Source organism: Nilaparvata lugens, chromosome 9, assembly GCF_014356525.2.
Source record: "Nilaparvata lugens isolate BPH chromosome 9, ASM1435652v1, whole genome shotgun sequence".
NCBI classification, from domain to species: Eukaryota; Metazoa; Arthropoda; class Insecta; order Hemiptera; family Delphacidae; genus Nilaparvata; species Nilaparvata lugens.
Window position 1 is genome coordinate 3,115,010 of NC_052512.1, and position 14,105 is coordinate 3,129,114.

The 14,105-nt window shown below is 32.1% G+C and overlaps 1 protein-coding gene across 1 annotated transcript in view; it reads right to left on the reverse strand.

The window, feature by feature from the left end:
- Window positions 1-13,530, reverse strand: part of LOC111050532 — an 86,039-nt gene extending 72,509 nt beyond the window's left edge. Inside the window, exon 1 of the mRNA XM_039435405.1 lies at window positions 13,306-13,530. Within this exon, the coding sequence (XP_039291339.1) occupies window positions 13,306-13,335 (30 nt within the window). The 5' untranslated portion in view covers window positions 13,336-13,530. The remainder of the gene's footprint in view (window positions 1-13,305) is intronic.
- Between the last annotated feature and the right edge of the window lie 575 nt (window positions 13,531-14,105).

Consider the following 14,105-nt stretch of genomic DNA (forward strand, 5'->3'; position numbering starts at 1 on the left):
AGATATCAATGCTTGGATCAAAATTAACTACTTCTTCTACCTTTGAGAACTATAATAAGTTAACAGAGAACTTTTCTGATTAGTGCGCTCACTTCCCCTACCTGTGCTCTATCACATCCCTTTCCCAATCCTTTCCAGAAATTCCAAGGATCAAAAGCCTTTCTATGACATGGATAGCCATAGTTGGAAGGACTTTTGATCCTCTACCCTTCTTCACCACATAACATGTATAAATAATTGTCTTCCAATATTGTAATGTGTTCTCATATTTATTTTATACTGTAATGTTTTTTATTGATGTAATTAATTTTTATTTCATATTGATGTATCTTATGTGTGTGTGTGTGTGAATAAATAAATTGAATTGAAATTGAAATTTGCTAAAACAAATATATTACATCCCTGATTAAGCTGATTTACGACTCACACTGGCGCACAAGAAATCTTCCTTTTGCCGGTGTTTTTACCTCACCTACTGTACTTATGCATGTGATCATAAATTGAATCTTCATTTTAAAACTATTGTTTGTAATGTAAAAATGTAATGTTTGGGGAGTTTATTTCAATAGACAATTACTAGAATTAATAATCTCGTTTGATCATCAAATCATTTTTCTGATCTTGATCATCTCTCTTCAAAATCCAAGTGCCCTAAATCACTTGAGTTTTATGTGAAGGTTTTAGTTGATGTATGGGTCAGTTTCTAGATTTCACATTAATAGTGTATTTTCAATAGGGAATTCTCCAAATTACATTTGTTTATCAAAAAATAGAAAAGTATAATTATAAAAAATGATATGAGCCCAATTATCTCTTGAAATAAAATCATGAAAATGAACAATCAAAATGGAAAAATAAATGGAGAAAGTAAACTGAAAATTATACATAATGAAATGAAATCTCCTAACAAAAATATAAATATGAGATGAGAATGAAAAATGATTGAAAACTGAAAACTCCTAAAAACGATAAGTTATCATCAATAACCATTAAATTTATCACCAATGTAAAATAAAATTGTGACTTGCTTCATGATATTACCAAATGGTTCATATTATAATATGGATAAAATTTATACTAGCCCAGTCAATGAAGGTCCAAGAAGGCAGTTTCGATCCGAAAATTAAATAAAAGCTGAGTTTCCTACCATCGATAGAAACCTCCCAGAGGGTCATTCTCCCAAAAAAATCCCCTTGGAGCTTTCCCCTCCAGCCAGCTAAAACATGAAAAATGCAGGTAGTCACGGGAAATCAATTATCTCTGTAACCATTGATCGGAAACCGTTCTCTCATACGTCATTCAGTTCGTTACATTATGGACTACAATATAAGTTATATTCATTTTTTCAATAAAATGAACAGTTTTCTTGATAAAATGAAATATATGTAGAAATTTAGGGGGTTTGCGATTTGATTTTTTTGTTTTCTTCAATTAACTTTTAAAGAAACATTAGCGAAATAATTAATTTATTCACTTCCATTGCGAACCAATTGATGTATTTGCGATTCGATTTGACGCCGTGGAAGGGGAAACTGTCGACGCGGTAAGGCGCGGCTGACTTGCTTCGCCATAGTAAACAGCAAACAGGAAATCAATTATCTCTGTAAACATTAATCGAAAAAAAAATGTCATATGTCATTCGATTCGTTACATTATGGACTACAATATTAATCGTATCCATTTCCTCAATAAATCAAACAGTTTCATTGATAAAATAATATATATGTTAAAATTTAGGAGTTTTTCGATTTGATTTTTTTGTTTTCTCCGATTAACTTCGAAGAGAGTAATTTCAAAGAAGAATGAGTCAAATGATATTAATGTAGCCACTTTCATTGCGAATCCATTGATGTATATTGTTATGTATTTTCGATTCGATTCTACGCTGTGGAAGAAGAAACAGCCGACGCGGTACGGAGCGGCTGACTCTCTTCATCATAGTAAACAGTAAAATAGTACTACTTTCCAAGTCTATTATCATTTATTCTTATAACAATCTTATTCACAATATGGCGCTCAAAACAATCATTGCCAGTTCAGGAAATCAATATTTTTCTACGTGAATTAATTTTAATGCCACTATTATATATATTTCTGTCTTTGTTTTGTATGAAATGTGATAATTAACTCATCATTTCGTTGTTATACAGAGTGATTCCTTATTATGATAAAATAATTTACTACGTGATAGTGGAGGTGAAAATAAGAAAAAAAGTTCTCCATAAACGCTTCATTAGCAAGCTATACAGAGTGAAAGATTTCGCCCGGAATTCAGTTCCTCTGGTGAAATACACCGATGCTGAATTGTTTGGGGACTATTTTTAAAAAAATTCACTGGATTCATATGGAAAAAATTCTGAAAAATTGAATAAAGCTAGTCTGGTAGCTGTAAGGTAAGTAGTTTTTGAGAAAAAAGTTTAAATATGCAAAAAATCTAAGTAGAAAAACACAGACTTCTACGTCTGATGCCCAATAACTTTCTTTAATGATCAGTAAACAAATAATTTTTCGCAATGGGAATTGTAGAGAATTCAATTCTGAAAATGATTATGTAAGCTGTGTAAACTAAATTTGAATAAAAGTTGAATAAAATGTATTCTCATGTAGTACATTACACCACAAAAATTTGCTGCTTTATGAGGAGAGAACTAATAACTCATCGGTTGTAGCTGATTGCAAATAAAACATGGATTTAAATAACAGCTGTTCCAAGACAGCTGATTTATTTTGTTCTAAATGAAAAAAAATTCAAAAAAAATTATCAGCTGAAAGTTATTCTCAGAAATATTTTAGCTCACTGTTGAACAAAACAACAAACTCTAAGTTAGGCTACTGTAACCGCGCTGTGTTTTTGTTTAATCTATTAACTAGTTATTTGTAACCATTTCACTTTGCTTTTGTGTTAAGTGTTAACTTTTTGAAGAATGGCAGGTAATAATTTTAGACATTATTCATATTCCGAATTAGCTGACATTCATTTAATGTGTGGAATGAGACACTGTAATAGTACTGAAGCAAGACGTTTGTATCAAGAGAACTTTCTAACCGAGTATGTCCAAGTTCAAGGTTTTTTGCCACTATTCATCAACGCCTGTCTGAAACAGGTTCTTTGATATTCAAAGAGCACATTTATGCAGGCAGACCCCGATCTACTATGACTGTTGAGTTAGAAGAACAAGTTCTTAATGAAATTTATGAACATCCAGAGAAGAGCACGAGAGAATTATCAGTGCAGTTTAATGTCAATCAATCTATTATTTGGAGGATACTGAAGGAGCAACAATTACATCCATACCACCTCCAGAAAGTTCATACTCTATTGCCACGAGACTGTATTCTCCGTGCTGGTATTTGCCGATGGTTTTTAGAAAAACTTGTTAACCCAAACTTTTTAACAACCGTTTTATTTACCGACGAGGCACACTCTACAAGAACAGCCATAGTTAATGTCCACAACCAACATATTTGGGCAGATGAGAATCCTCATGCCATCAATCCTAATCTTTCACAAAATCAGTTTTCAGTAAACATTTAAGCAGGAATCATAGGTGATCATCTACTTCTGTTCGAGCTTCCTCCCAGGCTTGATGGCATAATCTACTTAATCTTTTTGAGAGAGGAGCTATTTATTTTACTTGAAGATGTACCTCTTCAGTTGCGCCAAAACATTTAGTTTATGCATGATGGAGCTCCAGCACACTTTGGTGTTGCTGTTCGTGAACACCTGAATCACAGCTTTCCAAATTAATGGATAGGCCGATGTGGGCCAGTACCATGGCCAGCTAGGTCACCAGACCTTTGGACCTTTCCTTTGGATTTTCATCTTTGGGAACACTTGAAAACCTTAGTATACAATAATCCGCTTGATACCATTGAAGAACTCCGATTAAGGATTTTTAACGGAATAGAAATGATAAAGCAGACTCCTATAATATTTGAACGGGTCCGGCAATCGATGAGAAGACGTCTGAACATATGCATTCAGAACAACGGAGGTCACTTGGAACATCATCTTTAGTCTTTTGGTATAAGTTCAATATCATTGAGATATGTTAATTTCATATAAGAATCAAACTTTTCATAAAAAACCGAATATTTTATTTGCAATCAGCAACAACCTATGAGCTATTAGTTCTCTCCTCATAAAACAGCAAATTTTTGTGGTGTAATGTTCTACATAAGAATACATTTTATTCAACTTTTATTCAAATTTAGTTCACACAGCTTACATAATTCTTTTCAGAATTAAATTCACTACAATTTTTATTGCGAACATATATTTGTTTACTGATCATTAAAGAAAGTTATTGGGCATCAAACGTAGAAGTCTGTGTTTTTCTACTTAGATTTTTTGCATATTTAAACTTTTTTCTCAAAAACTACTTACCTTACAGCTACCAGACTAGCTTTATTCAATTTTTCAGAATTTTTTCCATATGAATCCAGTGAATTTTTTTAAAAATAGTCCCCAAACAATTCAGCATCGGTGTATTTCACCAGAAGAACTGAATTCCGGGCGAAATCTTTCACTCTGTAGCTCGCTAATGAAGCGTTTATGGATATATGTTTATAAGAACTTTTCTTCTTATTTTCACCTCTACTATCACGTATCAAATTATTTTACCATAATCAAGAATCACTCTGTATATGACTTGTGCTTAATCATGCATTCTATGACAGACTAAGATATTGTTTGCAACCGATAAAATACTCATACATTACTCATACAATACTCATTACATAATATGATAAATGTATATATATATATACGTGTGTATGATCATGATTCTTTGCTATCATATTTATCATGAGATATAAATGTCAAAAACTGAGATGAATCATAGTTTACAATTATGTTAACGTTGGCGATTTCCTGAAAAATCATAGCGCGCAGTGTTTGCTGTTATCCACAGATTCTCCATCCAGGTTAATAATATACCTTCATTTGAGGCAAATATGAGGTATAGGCTGAGGCATCAAAAATTATATATTGGGTTTGTTGAGTTGAAACTTTCTATGATTCTCTCTTAAAAGTAGCTCATCTTCCGTTCTTACTAGTTGACTCTACATATTATCCAAATAGTCCAACATGGAACTTCATTAGATTCTAAAGATGAAAGCCATGCAATCATACAAATTAAGGAAGAGTAAGCATGCATAAAAAGTACGGTGGGAAAATCATAAAAGTGTTTTACATTCTACCCTCTCAATCACAGGAAAGTTGATCAAGTAGGATAGAAAATATTGAATATTCAATATTGAAAACCAGATGTACGGTCCATTGGAGATGGAAAACTCGTAAATAATCATGAACCAAGTACAAAGTAGCCTACCGTATGAGATGAATTGAAAGATGATTCATCATCTTCTATTATTTGTTAACACATCGATTCTTCAGCTCCACTCGCATCTTGTCATACATTACACAAGGAGCTCAATGAGAACTTTAGAAATGGAAGTAAGGCATGAGCAGAATCATACTGGAATTACAAGGTTGGCAGAAGCTTTTCTTGATGTCGATTAATGTTGATTGTTATTGATTTTGATTCGGGCACCAAAAGAATAGATCAATTTCTATTTAAATGTTGAAAAATTAAATCTATTGAAGTATTGAACATTATTTCTCATGACTTGGCATTCACAGATTTAGTTGGGTGAAGTTATTTGAAAAAAATGTACCTGATTATCAATTTTATAGTTTTTATACCATTCTAGTTCATTGTGATCATTGAAGGGTTGAAGTGAGTTACGTTAGTTCAAGTGAATTCTAGTAAAAGTATTTTTTGGTTATAATGGGCTCTTCTTTATTTTCTATCGATGTTTTGCTCCAGTAGAGAAAATTGAAAATGTTGGTTTTACATTTTATAAGCTTTAAAGGTACGGTAATATGAATTTCATAAGTTCAGTAATAAATTAATCGATGCTGTTTTTCATTGTATCGCTTTGTATCAATGTTACATGCACTGTTTTCAATTCATCACTATTCTCTTAAGAATTAGTTAGTTATGAATTACATGATCTGAAAATTCAAATTTAAATGCTGTATGGATGACGTTCACATTCCATTGGTTTTTTCAATAATATTGTTACCTTGAAGAGTAACGCAGTTTAATCCATTTGGAAGTAGAAGGAAATCACAGTGCAATTTGAACAGTGGATAGTCACTTGCTCAATTCATTTCGGCTTGATACTATCATTTTACTCTCCTTACCCTTATAGGTAAGGAAAGTATTGCTTGCCGAAAAAAATTAAGGTACCCCAATTTCCAAATTTCTATACGTTTGAAGGTCCTCTGAGTACAAAAAAGTGGTTTTTGGGTATTGGTCTGTATGTGTGTGTGTGTGTATGAGTGTATGTGCGTCTGTGTACACGATATCTCATCTCCCAATTAAAGCTATGATTTGAAATTTGGAACTTAAGGTACACTATATGTGTGCATATATAGTGTACACTATAAGGATCCGACACGAACAATTTCGATCAAATGCGATTCAAGATGGCGGCTAAAATGGCGAAAATGTTGTCAAAAACAGGGTTTTTCGCGATTTTCTCGGAAATGGCTCCAACGATTCTGATCAAATTTTTACCTAGAATAGTCATTGATAAGCTATATCAACTGCCACAAGTCCCATATCTGTAAAAATTTCAGGAGCTCCGCCCCATCTATGCAAAGTTTGATTTCAGATTTCCAATTATCAGGTCTCGGATATAATTTAAACAAAAAATTTTTAGTTGAAACGATTGAGCATGGACATCTCTTCAATTTATAAGCTTGAAATTTGAGAAAATGTAATTATTCAATTGCAAACTGTTGGCAACTGTTGATTCTATTAAATCATTCACTATGAAGAGATAGCAGATCTCGTGTGTATCCAGCGTTATTGATCTGTCACCAGCTGGCTCAGATCTTTGACTTGAGATGCGCGTTTACACTAGCGTCAGGTGATCAATTTTCATAACGGCAAGGAAAGTTGTCTTCACTATGAAGAGATAGCAGACCTCGTGTGTCTCCAGCGTTATAGTCCTGTCACCAGCTGGCTTAGATCTTTGAATAGTAGACTTGAGATGCTCGGGAACACTAGCGTCAGGTGATAAATTTTCATAACAGCAAGGAAAGTTGTGTGAGTGCGCCACACCAGATTTTTTAATTCGAGTTGATCAGAATTATGCATTGTATATGATTTTTTTATTTCAGTTTGACTGATAAATTATAAAATGTCCTAATTATATATGTCTTAATCACAGTCTCGCTCCCATTCATAAACATGATAATCCTAAATAAGTTGATTACCTTAAGGATGTAGTTCATCTTACGTCGAACAATGTACAATACAAACAATTTTCATTGAATAACTATTATGATAATCATTGGAATTTCTGCCTCTGATTGAGAAAAAGTCATTTTGAGAGCCTTGAAATTCGTTCCAAGAAAAAGTTGCTTTATTACTAGAAATTTTGTTATTTGTAATATTAAATATAGTATAATATTCTATAATTTTATTTTATTATAGGTACTGTACATTCATTTTTGTGACTATAGACATTAACTACTTTATTCTAAATCACGATAAGGATAAAGAGGGAAATTGTGAGATGGGGATAATCCCATAGTTAAATTCACATAACATCAATTTGAATGCTATGATAATAGGTACCGTAATGATTGTGAAAGAAACTGCAATTCTGGCTTGGTATTGCCTCTTCATGTTCAGTAAAAATAGAATAGAAAGCTTCAGAATAATTTGTTCTCACTGTTTACTATGGCGAAGAGAGTCAGTGGCGCGGTACCGCGTCGGCTGTTTCCCCTTCCACGGCGTCAAATCGACTCGCAAATACATAACAATATACATCAATGGATTCGGAAATTGAGTGGCTATTATTTATTTGTCTCATCTTTCTTTAAAATTTCTTTCTTCGAAGTTAATCGAAGAAAACAAAAATATCAAATCGCAACCCCCCTAAATTTTTACATATATATTATTTCATCAAGAAAACTGTCCATTTCATTAAAAAATTAATGAAACTAATATTGTAGTCCATGATGTAAGGAATCAAATGACGTATAATAGAACTCTTCCCGATCAATGGTTATTGAGATAATTGATTTCCCGTGATTACCTGGATTTTTCTACTTTGAGGGTGGCTAGGGGGGAAAGCTCCAAGGGGATTTCTTGGGACTTTTGGGAGAATTACCCTCTAGGAGGGTTCTATCGATGGTGGAAATTCGGCTTTTATTCAATTTTTGGATCGAAAAAATCTTTGGGCTATACTGAGTTTAGTTCGATACCCCTACAATATATTGTATAGGCAACCTGCTTCTCAACTACACTGTACCGACAGCAATTCACTTTATACTGACAGCATTTCATGTTAATAACATCTGATGTTTTCCATTCATCCAACGCTGAATAATAACGAATGTGGATAATCTGACCAGATTTTTAAAGACATACCTATATATTTTTCGCTCAAAAATCACCGTTGTTTGTTTTTCATTGGACCTACCACAGTAGTATTCATAAATTCTCAGTGCCTGTTTAGTCCAGTCAAATGGTCGTTTTTCAGGAAACAGCCCCGAAAGAATTTTTCTCGACGGTTCTAAAAATGTATTTTGGGGCGTTGAATTCGAACCCGAAATTCGCTGACACGCCAGAGGGCGGCTTCACCCCCAAAACCCCCAAAAACCACCAATATTTCGGCCTTTTTTCAAATTTTTCATTCAATAACGAAAACCTTGAGTTTCTCATGAAAAATCATTCTTGACAAAATTGAAGAAAATATAATTTGCAATAAACAGAGTGGTCGCGCAGGACTCTTCCGTTTTTGGTTCCGGAGCTACAAATTTTCAAAAAAGGGGTATTTTTAAGGGTTTTTCAAAATTATGCAAACTCACCACTTTCACCCTATACAACTTGTATATTTCACTAGTAATTATGGAAAACCAAACATCACGTGAAAGAGCAATTAATTCTTAACAGGATTACTTAAGAATTTTCAAATTTAGTAGTGGGTGAGGGGTTGGACACCCAAAAATAGAAAACAAATCATTCAGTAAAAAAACAAATTTTCCATTATAATACCTTTTCAAGGTCTTCCTAACAAAAAAAAACATATTTCGGCTGAAATCATCAGAAGAGGGTTATTTTCTATGGGAATCATCCGTTAGATACACTTACTTCCATTATTTCCGGGTGGGGGGGGGGCACCCATAAGGATACGTCAAGGATCAATAATTTAAACACTTATAATTTTTGACAGATAAGTCAGATCACCTTGTTCTACAGCTCATTCTTCTCAGCTCGTCAAGGCGGTTCAAAATCATGTATCATAACTGAAATTTGATGGAAAAAATGAAAAATCCCTATTTTAGTGTATCTTAGCCCATAATGTATTTGAATTCACAGAAAAATGCCCAATTTCTATATTCAAAACTGTGTATCTCGGTAACCCGAAATGATAAAAAATGGTACTTGGTCTTGATTTGAAAAACAGAATCTCCTCTTTTATGTGAGGTGAATGAATTTTGTAAGAATATAATCGTGAAGTAGGATATGTTTGTTTCAAAAAATCCAGAAATTTTCGATATTTTCCTCATTTTCACAGTCTCGACAGTTTTTCGATAATAAACAGTCATGCAAGATGGATTTGAGGCAAATTCTCTACAACCTTGACTACTTTTTTGATTTTCTATTTGAAGTATTCCACAAGATACGCCACTTTGAATATTATGCAAGACTGTGAAAATTATTAACGTATCACAAATTTTTCACACATTTAACGTGGCGTATCTTGTGGAATATTTCAGATAAAAAATCAGTCAAGGTTGTAGAGAATTTTCTCCTCTTTTCTCTTCCATAAATCGTTTTTCAGATTCAAATACTGTTCAAAAGTTACAACCGATTGAAAAAATTATTATTTTCCCTTTTTTCATTTTTCCTACGATTTCACGGTTATTCAAGAGTCTCTAAAACGAGTAAGATACATGATAGAAACTTAGAAACATGATAGATTGGTCTCAAATGAAAGAAAATTGGATGCTCGATAAGCTACGTCACCTCAAATCCATCTTTCATGACTGTTTATTATCGAAAAACTGTCGAGACTGTGAAAATGAGGAAAATTTCGCAAATTTCTTGATTTTTTGAAACAAACGTATCTCACTTCACGATTATATTTTCACGAAATTCATTCTCCTCACATGAAAGAGGAGATTCTGTTTTCAAATCAAGACCAAATACCATTTTTTATCATTTCGGGTTACCGAGATACACAGTTTTGAATATAGAATATATAGTGTATATAGTGAATGAATATAGAATATAAAATTATAAGTGTTTAAAGTATTGATCCTTGACGTATCCTTATGGGTGCCCCCCCACCACCCGGAAATAATGGAAGTAAGTGTATCTAACGGATGATTCCCATAGAAAATAACCTTCTTCTGATGATTTCAGCCGAAATATGTTTTTTTTTTTGTTAGGAAGACCTTGAAAAGGTATTTTAATGAAAAATTTGTTTTTTTACTGAATGATTTGTTTTCTATTTTTGGGTGTCCCACCCCCTCACCCACTACTAAATTTGAAAATTCTTAAGTAATCCTGTTAAGAATTAATTGCTCTTTCACGTGATGTTTGGTTTTCCATAATTACTAGTGAAATATACAAGTTGTATAGGGTGAAAGTGGTGAGTTTGCATAATTTTGAGAAACCCTTAAAAATACCCCTTTTTGAAAATTTGTAGCTCCGGAACCAAAAACGGAAGAGTCCTGCGCGACCACTCTATTTATTGCAAATTATATTTTTGTCAAGAATGATTTTTCATGAGAAACTCAAGGTTTTCGTTATTGAATGAGAAATTTGAAAAAAGTCCGAAATTTTGGGGGTTTTTGGGGGTTTTGGGGGTGAAGCCGCCCTCTGGCGTGGCAGCAAATTTCGGATTCGAATTCAACGCCCCAAAATACATATAGAACCGTCGAGAAAAATTCTTCCGGGGCTGTTTCCTGATAAACGACCATTTGACTGAACTAGTTGCACAAAAGCCGTTTGAGGTTCAAAATCGTGATTAATTCCACGAGAACCAATCAGAGAAGCCGTCAATTATCAAAAAGGCCGTCTCTGTTTGGTTCTCGTGGAATTAATCACGGTTAAAATTTAACCGGCTTTTGTGCAACCGGGCCTATGTATTGCAATGTTATGATATGAAATGAAATTTGAATAACTAAGATCATGAAATGAGAGATAATTCTGAATTATTGAAAATGGAAAAATGATAAAGAACTGACTATACAGTCATTACAGTCATTATATTACTGTAAAAAGTTCACTGTTTCGATGTTTATTTTCATGTTATTGTATAATTTTTTGGATGAATAGAATCTTTTTCATTCCATTTTTTGTTTTGAGTGAAGAAAGATAAATGTGAATATGAGCCTGATTTCAACACGAACAAATCCAAATTCATAAATGATTATTAAGTTGACCAATTAAAAAAACTAGAATGATATATATAAAAATGAAATAAACTAGCATTTTAAAAATTTAGTATCACATTGAAAAACTGGAAAATTTAAAATGGGAAATGTTTTATGAACATTCGGCAATTTAGAAGTCAAGTAAAGTTAACTGAAGTGAAATGAAGTTGAATGAGATATTATCACACAGATTTGTTGAGAACTTATACCTATGGAAATGAAAATGAAGATTAAAAATTAAAAAATATTTGAAAAGCGTTCGACTGAAAAGAGAGGTAACTTGATGGGGTTGAATGGGAAATAAATTGAAAACTAAATAAATTGGATTATGAATTATTGTAAATGTGGAAAATTATCAAAACCAGAATACTCAAGAAATGCCTAATTAAGTTAACTGAAATAAGTTAGAAAAAAATGAGGAGAAAGGTGAAATGATAAATGATATGAATTGAAAAAGAATAAAGAACCAAGAAAATTTAACTTTAAATGTGATAAATTGCAAAAACCAGCAAATTGGAGAAATGCTGAATTGAATGAAAATTGGTTGAAATAGAAAGATGATATATATGAATGGAAATAAACTGAATAATAAAGAAATTTAAACTTAGTGTATTATAATTATTATATAAACTTATTATTATAATTTGAACTTATTATTTTGATAGTAAATGTGAAAAACTATTAAAGCCAGCATACTGAAGAAATACTCATAAAAATGGAAAATAATATATATGAATGGAAATAAACTGAATAATAAAGAAATTTAAACTTAGTATTATAATTATAATTATATAAACTTATAATTATAATTTGAACTTATTATTTTCATAGCAAATGTGAAAAACCATTAAAGCCAGCATACTGAAGAAATACTCATAAAAATGGAAAATAATATATAATTATGAATGAAAATAAACTGAATAATAAAGAAATTTAAACTTATTATTATCATTATAATTATATAAACTTATTATTATAATTTGAACGGAAAGCACAAAAGCCGATTGAATCTCAATCGTGATTAATTTCACGAGAACCAATCACAGAAACCGTCTTATCAAAAAAGCCTTCTCTGATTGATTCTCGTAAAATTAATCACGGTTAAAATTTAACCGGCTCCAAGTGTCTAAATTTTGTGATTAAATTTGCGGGAAAAAATCATGAATATCATTATGTTCATAACTAATGATGCGGGAAAAAGTAATGAATATTACTATGTTCATATTATTATCTGTTCATGAAACAAAACTACTAGAAGAATAAGAGCTCTGATAGATAAGTCTATGAGAATGAATGAAAACCTAATGGAAGCCTATAAACACTGATAATGCTAAGTTACAACAAATCTATTCAACTCGAAATAATATAGAGTCAAGCAAAGTGTTATTATTGTGCCATGAAAATGCGTTCTATCAGTTATTTAACAATAAAAACTTATTCAACTTGACGTAATAAAAAGTCAAGTGAAGCGAGAGTGTAGCATCAACCATATCCATTCAACAATATTCAAACCTATGCAACTTATGATAATATTAAATACAATTAGTCTATTGTGATTATATTATTGGAAATAATAATTATATCGAAATATATTATTGTAATAATAATTTTGACAAACGGAAAAGTGTGAAAAGTGTCAGTGTGCCATTAATATTTTTGTACCATCAACTATTCAAGAATTCAATCGTAACCAACTTGAAACAGAAATAAAGTGTAGAAGCAGTGTTGAAGTGCCAAACAAGATTTATACCAGAGCCTATGTAGTGAGTATTAATCTATTTTATTGTTAGGAAAAAGCCTAGATGAAGAGTATGATTAAATCAGAAAGAACTCACCAAAAACATGAAGTAGATAGGAACAGCCATGTTGGATGATCCAAAGTCCTCCCTCGTCGAGTTGAAGTCAGCCAAGATGTCTTCAAAGATGTCTCCCAGATCTCAGAGTAACACCAGAGTTCACAGTGATACACAACTCCAAAAACTTCAAACTTATATATTTCTCAAAACGGAACACGTGCATCAAATTAGTATGCAAGGAGGTGACTGATATCAAAAAATAGCTCAATGACGTTTGATCACTTGTTTTTGTCTTAAAACTCACAAGGTTGAACGGTTTGTAGCCATGTGTACATGAAAAATTCTACCGTTCAAGATATTTGAAATACGAAGCAACATGAAATGAGAAATAAGGATGCTACTGATTCCTTGAAAAATTCTACTTTTCAATTGCAGGATAATAAAATTGGAAGTATACTTCAACTGTGAAAATCTATGTACAGTTCTACCGTATATCTACAGATATTTGCTGGAAACAAATACTGTAATTGATAACAATCATTTGAAAGATCCTTACAGAAATAATATTCTATACTCGACTTTCCGTATCTTAACAGATATTTGATGAAAATGAATACTGTGAATATCATCCATTTAAGAAATCAGCTTTCCACTTCCGGGAGCCCACTTTCCAATAGATTACCACTTCCTATAGTGAGGTCCATGTTGAAATGGCAGTGTTTGATTAGCATTCTACGCTATCTCTTTCTCGCGTTTGAATGTCTCTCATGTTTAAATGTTTAAATGTTTAAATGTTTAAATGTTTAAATGTTTAAATGTTTAAATGTTTAAATGTTTAA